This window comes from Diorhabda sublineata, chromosome 3 (genome assembly GCF_026230105.1).
Source record: "Diorhabda sublineata isolate icDioSubl1.1 chromosome 3, icDioSubl1.1, whole genome shotgun sequence".
NCBI classification, from domain to species: domain Eukaryota; kingdom Metazoa; phylum Arthropoda; class Insecta; order Coleoptera; family Chrysomelidae; genus Diorhabda; species Diorhabda sublineata.
Window position 1 is genome coordinate 36,575,473 of NC_079476.1, and position 17,029 is coordinate 36,592,501.

At 32.2% G+C, this 17,029-nt stretch overlaps 1 protein-coding gene across 2 annotated transcripts in view; it reads right to left on the minus strand.

Moving 5' to 3' along the window:
- LOC130441509 (glutamate receptor ionotropic, kainate 2) overlaps positions 1-17,029 on the minus strand; it is a 111,442-nt gene that overhangs the window by 43,562 nt on the left and 50,851 nt on the right. For both annotated transcript variants that reach the window (XM_056775225.1, XM_056775227.1), the window contains exons 6-7: positions 9,220-9,361; positions 5,565-5,729 (exon numbers count right to left, since the gene is read on the minus strand). In XM_056775225.1, the coding sequence (XP_056631203.1) occupies positions 5,565-5,729; positions 9,220-9,361 (307 nt within the window). The remainder of the gene's footprint in view (positions 1-5,564; positions 5,730-9,219; positions 9,362-17,029) is intronic.

The following is a 17,029-nucleotide window of genomic DNA, read 5'->3' on the forward strand; positions in this document are numbered from 1 at the left end:
GGCACATAAATGCACGAGCATGATTCAATAATCGTTTCTTCTTTATCATCATATGAATATCTATATCTCCCAAAACGTCTTTAAATGTTATTCCACCTTATGTTTCAGTATTTCCAGCCAATAGCTTGTTAGGCTTCTAAACTAATGATAATACGTAATCTCCAGGATCCCTACGGCCATATCCCTGGCTCTGCGAGGAAAAAAATGCCTATATCAGGGCTCATTCCAAAAAACCCTCCTCCTTTTAAAAATTCTCCTTATCCTACTAATTTATCCAACGAATCTCTTTCTTTCAGGGACATATCCTAAAAAGTTTTTCAATGGAAAGAAATCTAAGTAACGAAGAATATCCAGGGTTTATAATATGCTAGAAAAATATCGACTACAAGTTTTATAAACAGAAGAAGAACAAAATGAGATGAAGCAGAAAGCAAAGCAGTTAAAAAAGGCACATAATTTTTGAGAAACTGAAAAGCGTAGAAAGGACAAAGTCATTGTCAAATTCTGATTCCAGTGAGAATCAGTTGCTAAGATTAAGTGATGTTGATGATAAGATGCCGGAGGAAGAAGTAGAGTTTGACGTTCCCAATCTAGAAAATATGAATATTGGTTACGTCCTTCTTATTAAATTCGGAAAGAAGTAATTGGTGCTTTATTATATATTCTAAATACAATTTAATTGAATACCAAGAATTATATCTCAGATGAAATATATACTTGTTTTTCCAGAAAAGGCAGATGTTGTTTTCCTGAACCAAATTATACAAAAGGCACAGCGGGGACAATAGCTATGGATATTTTTTTAAAAAATGTACGATAAAATTAGCAATTTGTCGTTGTTAATAATATCTGTCAAGCTGTCTAACATAATCCAGCTTAGAGCAGTTTTTGTAAAACCTACTCGACAAGCAGACGTGACTCATTTCTTTGGAGGAGTACAATTCTGTGGAATCAGCAAGGCACATCTTTTCCGAGAACTACAACCTACAGAAAAAAATCGAAATATCATTTAAAGTAATCTGATAAACGATTTGGGTGATTTTATATCATGTATCCAGGCAGACGTGGCTCCGAGTTCGCACTGCAGACGCCCAGAACTTGAATTCATCTCTTTTCTCTGGAGACGTGCAAGCCTGAGGCTACTAAGGCACGTCTTTCCCGAGCACTACAACCTACAGATGCTCAATATTAATACCCAGAGGCATCTCCACTCGGTAATAGTGTGAAATGGCTTACAATCTTGTGCTGTTTTTACATAAAAATAAAATTGTGTTAACGCGTTTTCCCGATTGATTTTTTTTAATTTTTAAGTTTTATTTGTCATTCAGTGGTTATATAGGTGTTTTAGCAAGTCTGTTTTGAGGACTGGAAAATATAATCACAATAAAAATATTATTTCAATATCTTTTAACTAATTCCATACAAATTTTTCTCTATATTATAATAAAATAATTCAAAATCAGTTTTCTTTTTTCCGTTCCTTCACAACTTGAACAATTATTATAATATTGATAAATTTGGCTTGATGTTCATTTGAAAATAAATTGAAAACATAAAGTTATTCACAGATTATTACATTATTAATTTTCATATTGTATGAAATATTTCTTTCTTGGTTGAGAATAGTCAATAGTGAAACATACAATAATGATATTAAAGATGATAATAATATTGTTTTCAAATCAAATGGTTTCAGTATTTCTAACTCAAATTAATTTAATGTTTTGGTAGTTTTTTTATAAACCATCCAGTATTCAACCAACATTTTTGGTCACGTTGTAAACATTTGATAAAATAGAAGGAAATTATTATATTTCATGTGACACCGTTTGCGGAAATAAAATTACACGTGTATATACACAGGTACTACAGAATGGTGTAAGTTAGTATGTACGGGAATATGAATTTCCTCTCACAAAAACGTGTCTTTGTACGGTTTAATTAAACGAATGTTGTGGAAGCAATGCCAAGAAAGAAGTTTACGTTGATACATATTACGACATAATTTTACTGCAACTAGAACTGATTCGTTTTTTAAGCGATTTACAGGTTTTTGGGGGTTTTGTAGTTAAAATATCAGAATACATTGCTTTTTGTTAAAAGAGCTGTGGAAATAGGTCAAATCAGCATTTTAATTTTTTGATTTATTTCAAAAGTCCAAAAGATAGGCTTTAAAGAAACATGACCCAAGAAATGGCAAAATAGGTTGTACAAAAAATATTGTATATCACAAGAAATAAAAGGAATAAACACGTATAAGAATGATAAAATGTACTTTCAGATTAGTACTTTCTTTATGTTCGATTATGAAACAAAGTGAAAAGGATGTGTTAAAGTCTACCCTACAATAAATGATATTATTCATCACAAATTTTTACTGGCTAAGACAAAAGCAGATACTCTCTCCCCACTTTCGGTTAACGCTTACCAAGATCGAGTGCCAATAAAAACTGCAAAGATTGAAGATATTAAAATACTGAGAGCCTACATTCCAAACGAGCATCGGGGATTTTCCGAAGAAAGTTGTGACTGGTCAACTCAAGAGATTAAAGGGTTTTCCAATAAGGACTTGACAACTTTTTTTCAAAATAAAATGAAAACCATTTGAGATATTTCAAAAACTTCATTATCGGGTTGAAGTACATTCAAAACATTTATGAATAGAACTCGACTTTGCTCATATGGCCACCGCGTGTACGTTTGCAGCGGTTAATACGTTGGACACAATTTTCCAAACAGTTCGGCCGAAACGGCTGCTATTTCGCGTTCAATGTTGGCTTTGAACTCATCCAACGTTGTCGGCTTATTAGCATAGACCAATGACTTGACGTAGCCCCAATGAAAAAAATCTAGAGGTGTTAAATCGCACGAACTAGGCGGCCAATCGACTGGTCCATTTCTTGAGATAACACGCTCATCAAACTTCTGCCTCAATAAATCGATTGTAACGCACTAAACAGTTATTTTTTGTGGATGAAGGGGTTTTTCATTAATCTTATGTGGATTTTCACCCGCCCCAATACCGCATCTTTTCCAGAGCCCAATCGGAGAACGTACGTCGCTTCGAATGGTCCACCGGCTTCAATTCTTGGGTGAGCCTGATCTTTTATGATTGTAAAGTAAGATCCTTATGCAAAATTCGCCATAAAGTCGTCTTGGCGATGCTCAACTCTTGGGAATTGGCCGATTTGGATCATTGTCCCTATTGGAAAGTCCCGTACTAGCGATTTCGAGGTTGAAGAAACCAATGATGACCAATAAATCAGAAAAATAGCCTCAAATCTATATCTTCAATTTTTTTTTCTTTTAAACTCAGTTAAATAATTTTACTATCTTTTTAGTAAATTGTAAACATTGCCTTACAATAAAAATAACAGTTTTTACTTGAAATTTAATGGTTTTTATTTCCTTGGAACATGATTTTTTCAAAATGACCACATTTCCACATTTTTAGACCAACATAACTAAATTATGGATAAATATACAAGTGTGAAATTTTGAATATTGCTGTAAATAGAATTTCCTTACATGTTGACATTTTTTAAAAAATGTTTCAAGTGAAATATTTTGATTTAAACAGTTTTTTTTAGTTTCCCGAAAGTTTACTTTCATGGACTTACGCCCGTTTAAGAAAAACCGATTAAACTAGATACAATTGGTACAAAAAGATATTTCTTTGTATTTTCTAAAGGAAACTAACTATAATTAGTTTTCCAATAGATCAAATTGACAACTAACCCGATCTATCCTAACCTTGACCCTATCCTTACCTCAAACTATTTTGTTTTATATAAAGTCAAAGTTAGTAACCATGCTCATGTTAATTTTTAATTTAGTTAAGTTGGCAGGCGATAAGCACCTTTTGATATGTTCAAGTGACAGTAAAAAAAAAACGAAATGAAATGGCGACAGGCAAACGTGCTCCAATTTGTAATCTCAAGAACTGTTAAGTATCGAGCAACAATCCGACGATTGTTTAGCAAGAGTTTTGTTAATCGAAACAAGTATTGTGAAACAATTCAAAAGGTACCTTTTGAAACTCTGTTCAATAAAATGAACATTTTGTCAACCTTGGACTTTTCATTTCTCAACAAAGAACCCAAATCAACGGCTAAAAAACAACAGAGTTTCACTGAATTATACAGGGTATTTAAAAGATTTGAGCACTTTTACATTAAAATCTAAATATAAACACATGAATTATTTGTAAATAAATGTTGACGGGTATTTTGTGCTTTTTAAACTAATTGTAATAGAAATCATCCACGGGAATCTATTACTAAAAAGTGAACTTAAATCGTTACTTCCAATTTTTATTAATAACTTTTTTTGATAATACCCACGTTAACATAAGTATTATTCATGATGTAAGGACTACAAGGTGTGTTCTTCGACTCGTTCTGCGCATCTCTCAAGTGCCAATGAGGATTCGCTCCCAAATTGGCGCGTCGTATGGCTACAAATCCTTAATAGGGTCGTTAATTATATTCCATTGGTCATTTCTTTCATTGTACTGCATTCCTTCTCCGTTTCTTTCAATTTCTTTAATATGCACCTTCCCTTTCCACCTTTAAATCCTGGATCCCATTGTAGCACTGTAATCCCACTGGAACTGCGCTTATTCTCCACCAATGTCCAAACCATTTCATGATTGGTGATTCTATTCTTTTAACTGAATCTTTTATTCCATAAATCACACGCTATTTATCCTCATTTTCATTAATGTTAATCGGCTTTAATATTTCCGATTTTCTTCTCTTGTTTTAATTGTTTATTCACAGGAAAATAGTATTGTTCTTATCATTGTTTTGTAAATATTCATTTTGGTCTTCTTGGTTGATATTTTACTTTTTAACATCTTATTTGCACGTTATGCTCTATTAGCTGCTATAATTTTTTATTCCATTTCTGGTCGTCTTTCCCCAATGCTGTTCATCATAGTTTTGTACTCTTTCAAAAGTACAATCTTTTATTTTTATTTTTTCTCTTTCTCAATTACTTCCATATCTTGTTTTATTTTTATTTATTATTAACCTAATTCCTTGTCCCTTTTTTTTTCTTTTATTCACAGTTCTCAATATATGCTCTTGCGTTAGCTCATTAATTGTGAACTCTTCAGTTTTTCCTTTGCTGGTTATTACACAGTACAGATTTTGATCTGATCATAGGCATTGCAATAAGTCTTTTCAGTTTTGTTTTTATATTTTGGTCTTTGGTTTTGGAACCGTATGTTTCTTATTTATAGAATCAAATCTAAATCTAGAAACACCATATAAACATATTAATTTGGTTTTCATGTGTTTTTTCTAAAGATTTGGTTAATTGTATGCATCGCATCAATTGTGGATTTACCTTGCGCATAACACTACTATTTGTTTTGCTTTTGCCAATCGTCTCTGTCTTATAATTGACATTATTTTATAAGCATTATTCAGAATAGTAATTACTTTGTTGTTTTAACTTTGTTTGTGTTATTGATCTCTTTTTTTTTGAGTACTGTAAACTTTTGTCCGATTCATCATTCAACTGGCATCTTTCCTATTTAATCACTATAAAATACTTACCCTATACAACGGTGGTGGTTCACCTTTTCGGTTTTTTATATCGATTCCCGCATTCCAATCTCGTATAATTTTATGAACTTCCGGACCATCTGGATCAACCAATCTGAATGCTGTAATATTAGTTCCGCCGTATTTAAATTCTTCTAAATTCACACCATGCAGGTCCTGAAACAATATTACAACATTACAACCCTGAAATGAGCCAGATCTATTGGCATATTTCTTTTCAAAATAGAGCGAAGAAGTGGTTGCAGTTAGACGGTGCATTTTCAATTAGCTGCAATGGAATATCTAAATAGAAAATTTCCAAATAGATGGATAAGAAGAGGAGGTTAATATAGATTTTTTTTTAGTGGAAAACGTGAAAGGTATTGTTTTAGTACTACACCGACTAATATCGTGAATAGAAATTCGGATTAGAAACGTATTTGCTGCAGTTACATCTGACATTTTAAGAGATGTTAAACTATCATTTGAGTTTAGGGTTACACTCTGTATTACAGAAAAATGCGCTCAACCCGAGCAACCTTTGTAATTTATCTGTTTAACTATTTTAATATTTGATAGATTGAGTTGGTTTTTCCATTATATTATCATAAATTTGAATTACAAAGTGGAGCCGGGCTGGCCTGTAGCTAGGCTTGAGGATGGACGCCAAAAAGATTTTGGAGTGGAGACCTCGACGTCAAGTTGCACACCAGAGTAGGGGACCAACTATATTAAGGGAATGCAATCTAACTATATGAATACCGCACAGAATTGACTCAGATGGATTTAATTACGGGAGGCTTGTGTCCAGTAGTAGATTCAGATGAATTGAATGATGATGATTGTTATATTTCAGAAGGTACATAAAATTTATTAAGTAGGACAGAATTGTCAAAAGGCGCCTTGATCGAACATCAAAATGGTTAGAAATAGAAAGTTTATAAAATCAGGATAATAAATATTGTATCCTTGATTATTAAACTACTTTTGGAATATCCTTTAGGCTGGAAATATTTTTAGATTGTAGCCCTAATTGATGTTCATATGGTTATGAGAAAAAATTTAAAAAAATGTCACCGTTCATCCATCTTATAAATATACCAAAAGCCAAAAAGCTTTCAAATCAGATAAAGTTGACATAGCCTGTTTAATTGTTGCTGTATATAAGGATATCCCAACTGCCTTCGTTCTCGTTGAAACTTATTTTATGAGCAAAGTTATGTTGAACCGACACCTTTTTATCTTTTCAAACTATGTTACATCCGTTACACATTGTATAGAAATAATTTTTCTTTTAAATCTTTTTAAGCAAACACTGCTATGAAAATTTATTACAAGAAAAAAATCATTAATGTAGAAAATGGTGTCGAGTAGAATGTATTGAAAGAATAATTGACGCCTCAACGTGGACTTCCATACACCAACAGGAGTTTAAATGACATGAAAATTGTTACAAAAAATTTTCAGTTCATAACCAAAATTAAAGGCGTCAATAATGAAGCATACTGATAATTTTTATACAGAATGCGCAATTAAGCTTTATATAATTGTATAGTTATTGTTGTTTTAATTAATCACTACATTATTTAAGACAATTGGGATGATTGAAAAGAAAATATGTATTTAATCGACGCTTTAGACATACAAATGGTAATCATCTCATACACAATACAATTGAATATACTATCTTGAAATGAATATATTTTAGGAGGATTTGCATGAGATGAAAGGCGGTTTGATTTAATCTACTTTGTTATGTGACAGATTTAAGTTATTGCGTTTTGTACACAACGGCTTATTTTTGTTTTCAAAAGAAAAAACGAGATAATATTGTAATTTGTTTATCTTTCAAACATATACGAATATGATTTGCATCCTTAGAAAACACTTGAACCTTTTAAAGAAATATTACTGCATATATATAGAATATAGTGTGAATAACGATGATATTTACATTTTTTTCGATATAGGAAAACCAGAGTCCGTTCACATATAAAATATTATAAATTCTGACAATAAACTGTACTTTTCCAATCCTCCAAATGTTTTTCTATACTTCTATACAGTTTTCACATTTGTCAAAACGTTTTACAAGCTTTTGCTTGCCCGAGTAAGAGGATAACCAAACTAGAACTGCTTCTGTCACCTCATTATCTGAGGCGGACCCGAGAAACTTTTTTAGATAATGGAATATGTGAAAATTGATTGACGCCAAGTCTGGACTGGATAGCAGTTTCCATATTTGTCTAAGCATTTTCCATAACTTTTTAGAAACTTCCGTTTACCTGACTCTGAAGATACTCAGTCTTGAACTGCTTCTGTTACCTCATCATCTGTCACAAAGCTGAAAAACTCTTTAAGATAGTGAATTTGAGTGTAAATGGCAGAATAGAGTCTGACCTCTGCATTTATTGCTGTCTATTGCTGCTTAAATTTGATAAAAATACCCCTTGTTCATCCCATAACACGTTTGCCATAGCCTTGCGTGTGGGGATGCTTGCTCGGCCTTGGCTTTGACTGGAGATGGTGTGTGACGGCATTATATTCATTGACATTCAGACTCTGAGATTCTGTGGGAAATCCACGATCCACGTGGTTAATCTTTTTCTATTCAAAGTATCTGATTAGATTTTGACTTTGTGTTTCTATGCTTCTTCACTTCAGCAGACCCCTATATTGCATATCTAAATTTGTTTACAGTAGGACAGAGAGCGTTTACATCTATTCTTGTCCCACAGTGCATAAACTCGATAAAGAAGACTCCATGTTCATTCCAAAACATGGTTTGCATAACGTCGAGTATAGATATAACCTGTTTAGACTGTAGATGTTGTGTAACGCCATTCTATTCATAGACGTTCATACTTTGAGGTTCTGTGAGAAGACCACGTCTGATTCCTTGTGAGATAAAAAGCCGAGATAGTGAAATAAGTGAAATTTTATCGGCGCGAAGTCTGGACTGTAGGTGGCCTATCCAGAAGATGAGGTCATGCATTGTTATACAGCAACAAAACGTCAGAATACTACTGAGGCTACACTTATGGTTGTTTCTTGTCGCAAAGACTCCATATTCATTCCAAAATACTGATATTATAACCTCAAGTATAAATATTGTTTGCTTGGCCTTGACTCTGAGGCTCTCTTAGAAATCGGTCTCGTTCCTTGTGACAATCTCCAAAAATTAATCAACTTATTTATGATATCGATTGAGAGATTAAAACGCGACAATTTGTGAGGTCTCAACTTGTCAGAAATGTTTTTGGCAAAGTCTAAAGTTATTTTTGAAGTTATTAACGAATATTTTCATCTATGGGATTCATCAATTCATCTTCGATCACTGATTGACCTAAACTATGTCCGTCGGTTATTTGTCTATTAACTTTCGTTTTTTTCTGTAGTTTATTTTGAAGCCAGCCCTGCCTTCATAGACATATTTTTACAATATAAATTTCTTTTCAGTACGAATTATCAACAATATTATCAACTTTGGTCTCAATTTAAATGATTCAATTGTAAAGCTTCCTCGTATAACGAAAATTTGGAATATTCAGTTATCTATCATAATTCATAGTTAGTTACTTTTACCTAACGTTAGACCATCCCGAGTCCCTCATAAACACAGTTACACGAGCATTAACTTAAAGCCGAAAAGCGATGGAATACTCACCAGAGACGTGATAAGATAACTGTGGTAGTCGCTCATCATCCCGATCTGTTGCGCCTGCTTCAGGACGTCGTAAATCCTTTGAGTCGAGCAATCCAGCACTATGTGGGATTCAGCAGAGTTCTTTATTTGTTTCAGTAAAGGCCTGAAAAACGTAAATCAACGGGGTTATATTCCACCACCGCAAGCAGACTTAACTACACCCTGATTTATGGACGACAATATTTCCGTACAAGGGTCCAGTTTTATTTTATTTCATTCTTTATTATTTCAGTGCAGATAATATTTTGGAATGACGACTTTATGTAATAGAATCTTTGGTAAAGGTATTTGTGAAACACATGATAAGAATTGTAATTCTTATCGTTTAACATGACCGTAATTTATATAATGATTAATCCCAAGAAGACTAAATACGTGGTCATAATTTAACAACGAAATATACCAGAAGAAGAAATTATGGTTAATAACGTATAAAAAGACGGGGTAGGAAAAATAAAGCTAAAAACTTTGGAATGTCTGAGCAGTAAGACGAATCAGACAAAGTGCATTCGATTCGGGCAAACCTTAGAAAGCTTTGATAATAAAAATTATATAATAAGAAATGATAAGTGTATTTGTACAGAAGAAAAATGCATTTCGAATGGTTAAAAAATGAAAAATCAACTTAATTTTACTGCTCGGGAACTTTCGAGATCGCTAAACACAAATATCATGATAGAAACGGTCTACGAGGTATCTGGTATCCAGGGTAGCCAACATCTACGTCGTCCACCGGAGTCTCGTTATTAAATTGAATATATACATCCTGGGGATATTCAAGGTTGATGAATACGAATATTAAGGAGGCAATGACCTGTGAGGTACCTTGTACCCAGGTTGGCTGGTTTATACGTCTTCTGGGTGTCGTTCCTGAAGATGCGATTGTTTATATAGTAATGTGGGCTTGTGAATAAAAAAAAAGCGACACCAATCCTAAAGAACTCCATCCAAAGTCACAGGATGGCGTGCAATTTCCTGACCTTAGTCCTTGGTTCTTAGGAGAAAATGAAGTGACAGTGCCACTGAATTTGGGCTAGTATGTAAACATATTATAGGCATTTTTTTCAACCGAGGTTATATGATTTGAATTTGGATCCAATATGCCAGCCTGCTTCAAAATTCAAAAAATAATTGTATACGTCTGCTCTGCTTGAAAGAGCTTTTGAAAACTATGTAAAACAAAGCTTCGGGTATGTATTTACATTGTAAAAATCAAATTCAAGCTTCCTGATTCATACAAGTTTTTAAAAAAGTTATGCTGTAACACTCTGTACAAGATCGTTTTTAAAAAATTACGATAGGTTGTAACTCCTTTTAATACAGTAGTTGAATAGTGTGTTTGTAAACCTTTTAGTGTTTTGATAATACTTCATTTTGACATATAACAGTCACTAATTATCATCAGATTATGTAATCATCCCTTTGCAGATCGTGCTGTATGTTGTATATATTTTTAATCATCTCAATTTGGTTGCGCTGCTGTATAGCCGAGAGTTAGGTAATGGTTTGTATGTATGGAAATAGGTCACTGATGGTTTAATAATCACGTTGATGATGATAATATGGTGTTCTAACAACGTTTGATGGATATGAGAGAGATCGACGAAATTGAAAATTAATATTTGATTATGTACCGTCTGAAACTTCCCGATGCTTTAACATTTAATCTTAGATCAAGTGCAATTTGTAACCAAACATTTACTTCAGATAGTTTTATGAAGTATGAAATATTTATATCATTAGTAAAACAATTATAAAGTATGATCAAATGTAATGTGTCAAGATTTTCATTATTTTTACAAAATAATATGAAATATGAAAAACTAGATATTATTGTGTTGAAGTTGATTAAATTCATCGTATTTTTATCAAATATTTATTTGAAATACGTAATAATATTATCCAGGGAAGGTTTTCGTGGAACCTATTTTATATATTATATATAAGAGCATAGAGTACAGAAAAAACTTCATTGTGAATCTTCTGCATACTATAGTATATTGGAATTGTTTAAACAGGATTTTATATCTGCTACATATGAAGAAAATAATAAAGGACCTAAAATAGAACCATGGTGCACTCCCGGTTTCAGTAGCAAATACATTTACCACCTCATTATTTTTAATTGATATATATGATCTGAAAAAGTCGATAGCAAGGTTAGAAAAGCAAAAATAATTTAATTTTGGCAATTCAAGTAACGACAAGCAGGTAGCCTATCCTAGATTTTCTCTAGATCTTATTTCATTTACCAATTTAACCAGACTTCAACTTCAGTTTAACTGGAAAAAAATCAACGAGTCGCTAGCTCAACCATTAAAGGAATTACGTATGCACAAATATCGATATGAAACATAGAAATTTTCAAAAAATCATATCTACCAAACTAATGGTTGGATTGAATTGAAATTCTGAGGAAATTATATGTGAGGTAAGTTTCAACTGAAAAAAAATCAACGAGTCGCTAGCTCAACCATTATAGGAATCACGTATGCACAAATATCGATAATGAAACATACAAATTTTCAAAAAATTATATCTACCAAATTAATGGTTGGATTGAATTGAAATTCTGAGGAAATCATATGTGAGGTAAGTTTCAACTGAAAAAAAATCAACGAGTCGCTAGCTCAACCATTATAGGAATCACGTATGCATAAATATCGAAATGAAACATAGTAATTTTCAAAAAATCATATCTACCAAACTAATGGTTGGATTGAATTGAAATTCTGAGGAAATCATATGTGAGGTAAGTTTCAACTGGAAAAAAATCAACGAGTCGCTAGCTCAACCATTATAGGAATCACGTATGCATAAATATCGAAATGAAACATAGTAATTTTCAAAAAATCATATCTACCAAACTAATGGTTGGATTGAATTGAAATTCTGAGGAAATCATATGTGAGGTAAGTTTCAACTGGAAAAAAATCAACGAGTCGCTAGCTCAACCATTATAGGAATTACGTATGCACAAATATCGATATGAAACATACAAATTTTCAAAAAATCATATCTACCAAACTAATGGTTGGATTGAATTGAAATTCTGAGGAAATTATATGTGAGGTAAGTTTCAACTGAAAAAAAATCAACGAGTCGCTAGCTCAACCATTATAGGAATCACGTATGCATAAATATCGAAATGAAACATAGTAATTTTCAAAAAATCATATCTACCAAACTAATGGTTGGATTGAATTGAAATTCTGAGGAAATCATATGTGAGGTAAGTTTCAACTGGAAAAAAATCAACGAGTCGCTAGCTCAACCATTATAGGAATTACGTATGCACAAATATCGATATGAAACATACAAATTTTCAAAAAATTGATTGATTGTCAGATATAAAGCTAGACGAATAGACGAACTCGCCGGGCTGGGTTGTATACGTCTCTTTCTAGGATTTTTGATACCACTGGTAATATGCTTATAAGTTTTAAGTCTTTTGCTTTTGGCTATGTATTTTCAGGAAAAGAAATGAGAATAGCTTTCTTTTGAATATCAGGAAAACACTTTACAAAATAGAACTGTTAATAATGTATATTAAAGGCTTTATGTACTAGGGTAAGCATAGTTTAAGTTCCCTAATTGTAAAACCGTCTTCACCAACAGCATTCGTATTAATTGAACACTCTCGAATACAAGAAATTTTCTTTCAATCACATTTAAAATTTTTAAAAAGGAATGAAAATATCGAACGATACACTTAATATAATAAACATAATAATAAATATTTACTCCTCTATAAATTCGTATGAATTGTAGTTAAGTTAATCAAAGTTTGGACATTTTAGTCCCATCAGTATAACATTGTTGTTGCAACATCATGAAATAGGTTAACAAAATTATATATACTCAGTTATTCCATCGTTTACTACAACAATTAAAGAATTAAGAGCCCTTCATTATTCCGTGCTTTTCTCTAATTAGATTTTCTAACTAATGAACACTATCAGGTGAATATTTATTTACAAATCCCACCTCGTCGATCGTCGATGTTACAGGTTTTCAGCGGTTTTCCCGCTCTACAACAACCACTCAACTTCACTCTACAAATGCCGTTTGGGTTTGGTTTGAAGAGCCATCTTTTTTCCAAAGCCCAGAGGAAAAGTTCTCCTATATCATGGCAATTTCAGAAATTAACCCTATCCTACATAAAAATATCCCTATTCTATTCAAAAACAAACCAACGAGTGTGAACAAAACTTCAGTTTCGGAGAAAGGGTTTCGGTTATAACTAAATGGCTTTTCATTTTTTCTCCGATTACGTTTGAAAGTAGGTAGAGGAAAAGTATTCCTAAATCAGGACAATTTCTGAAATTATACATATCCTACATGAAATTGTCCCTATTCTATTCAAAAACAAACCAACGAGTGTCTCAAAAATAAGAACAAAACTTCAGTTTAGGTTTATAACTAAATGGCATTTCATTTTTCCTCCGATTACGTTTAAAAGTCGTCAACTTACTATTAAGGACATTCAAAATATCTCATACTGTAAGACAATGTTTTTTTTGAAAAAATATTCTACATCTTCGCCTAATGTACTAAATTATCAAAAAAAAAATAATATTCATCAGAACTCCTAAGTTTACAGTTTACTCTAGTAATTTTACTCTAGTATGAAACTGTTCGTATAAAAACACTAGAGTCAAATAGTTTAACTGAAAGTATGAGTAGTCGTTACAAAGTTTTTGACAGAATTGGAGACTTAAATGAAAACTATGAACGTACTAGAATGGAAACATACATCAAGTCAAACGAGGAAGAAGTTTGAACTGTTTTCAGTACATAAAATTGTACAAACCCACAACAAAAGTCCTTAGCGTGATATATGATGATTTGACAGAGTGGTTGATCAATATAGTGGAAAATAAACTCCTTTGTCCTTTAAGATATCAATTTAAAAATTTATTATTCTTCTTATTACAAAATTATTTATAATCTTACAGGATATTCTGTGCCATATCAAAGTTAAATTTTTCTAATTGAAACACCCTAAATTTGATTGTACATTTGGAATAAGTTTGACTTCCCGAATCCAATAATCCAATTTTCCAAACAAATCATAACAAGTTCAATACCCTGTACAATGCAAGAGAAATTAAAGAATGAATATTCATTGAATATGATACAGTGTGAAACAAAATACTAATACTTTATTATCTCGGTTTTCTTCAAATGAATCCCCCTGTATTTTATGTAAGTATCGAAAAGTAATACCAACATACTCATTTTTTAACAAACTGTCCTATGCCGTAAATTATTAGTTTTTGAGATATTTTGATTTTTCTGTACAAAACAATTGTGAGTTGGCTGTGATTTTTGTGTCAAAAATGACATTTTATCATTGCTGTTTGATACTGTTGAGGTTAAATTGCAATACCAAAAAATATTATAAATAAAGGACAGGAATGAAACAATGGAAAACTATCAAGTTTACTACAGTATATATACACGTCTTCATCATCACAATAAGTGTTTGAAATGATATCCAAAGATATCTAAGCTTAGTTGAGAGCGATAATTCAAAGGATTACTCACATTAGGAAGCATTTCACCCTGTATATGCTTAAACACTTAGTTGGATATAAAGTATGCAATGTATGTGAAAAAACAGAAGTATGGAAAAACCAAACAGGAAGTGGATAGATGAAATTGTAGCATTTTCTCGAATTTTTTCATGATGTGGAGTATTAAATATTAACTTCTGGTCGAAAATTATACCCTACTCGATCTAGTTTTTTCTCCAGTAAGGATTTGAGACAATTTTTTCACTGCAATATCTCGTATCTATAGTATCAATTTTTCAGTTTGAACATGCGATACAAAATATTTTCCACCTCATTGTATAATAGAGAATGAAACATTGTGTCGATGTTTTCACAATATAAATGAATTTGTTTCCTTTTTTTCAGAGTTAGCCATCTCCATTGATCCTATTATTCACGTTAGCGAGGTTGAATTAAAACTTTTTTTTTGGGAAACAATGAATTTAGCTGTTTATTTCTAGAAGTTCTTGTAACATTTTGTACCCCAGTAAATTAAAACTGACCCTCGTTAGGATAAAATGTCATCCATAAATCAGCTGTGGGTTATTTCAAAGTTGAGCTCTGGCAATCCGATTAATTTCGTTTTCAGTTGGAAAATTGTTTGAATGTGTATATGTTACCAAACCCGACTTCAGGTCAAACTTCAGATCAGAATTCGACATTTGCAATCAAAATTTTTAGAGGTAGCAGATGTAAGCGAAGGCTCTAAAATATCGTTAAGAACTGCGGCTACGAAACATTCAGTTGTTTTAGGCCAAGGTTTTGTTTTGTGGATGCAGCTGCAACAAAAACTGTTCCACAAACAGATGCCAGTGCAAGATACTCTGCAATTCTAAGTACCGCCAAAGCACACCGTGTAAAAATAAATAACAATTTTAAAAATTATATTAGAGAAGCATTTATTATTTGTTATAGTATGATTGTATTAACAATTATCCATAGCTTTCAACGACGAATCATTATTGTTTCAATAAAAATGATTATTTTTACTATTACGGAGTATGTTATTCAGTTTATCCTTTCATTTCTACTTTCTAGATATACTATGTTTAGACTAGGCTCTAGTTTATTTTAGAGTGTGCGTATTTATATCAGCATTAACTAGTTTGGCCTAGGTTAAACTGGTTTATCCTATCGAACTTTAGACAAATTCTGGTTTGGCCGATAACATATACATTTATCAACAATTTCATGTGGATGCTAATAAAAAACTAGATTTAATTTGAGTAAAATATTGATGAAAAGCTATAATGAGAGGTGATATATCTGCTGTATACAATTCCCAACGAAAATTAGGTGGAACGTGGTGTAATATTTACATAAACATCTAAATATTATTATGAAGTGCGTATAATTTTGAAATTCCTTATTTGGAAGACAAATAAGTTATTACAAAAGTGATTAATGTTATCCAATATAAATAGAAGTTTTAATTTTCTTATGGAAGAAGGTACAACGAATGTGAAATATTTTTGTAGAAATAAACAATTCTGGTTAATTGAAATCTCAAACTGGCACTTCCAGTTTACGTACAAAGCGATTTTCTAAGCAAATCAAGTAAATAATGTTGTAATATTGGATTTGAAAAAACGTTTTTCAATGTGGACTCGTTAATATAAAATTTAACTATATCTGTGTCGTTCTGATCGATGATCTTTTGCCACTTCTAGTAAAACCACAATTTTGACAAAACCTCACCCAGTAATTCCAAGAAGCATCTTCTGAAGTCAGTTTAACACCCTTAAGAGAATTTTGTAGAGACATTACAAAGCCAAGGATATACAGAGGATGCATTAATACTTGTCACTCAAACTTAGTTTTTGACGAGTCCTCAAGATATGTGCCGGTTTAGCTGTTCGCGTATGGAGGGTATTGGGGATTAGATGAAAAATACTCTAATAGTTTGTGGCGCTCTTTTGGAAACCAATATGGTTTTCCTTTCCTCCACACCCTCCATATGTTCACATAATAAAGGATGAAGTCATAAAAAGGTGCGGCTTGGCAAAGGTAATGGTATAGGTGACAGAGAAATCAAAATCCTGTGATGTGCCGATGACGCCACGATATGTGCCGAAACAGATGATTTTTAAAGATTATTTAATATGTTTAATATCACAGAAAAACAGTGTAATGCGTATGTAAGGCCGAACAAACACCTGAGACAAGAAACCAAGGCAGGAATTTACAAAGCGGCAGACCTATGATGACCAATA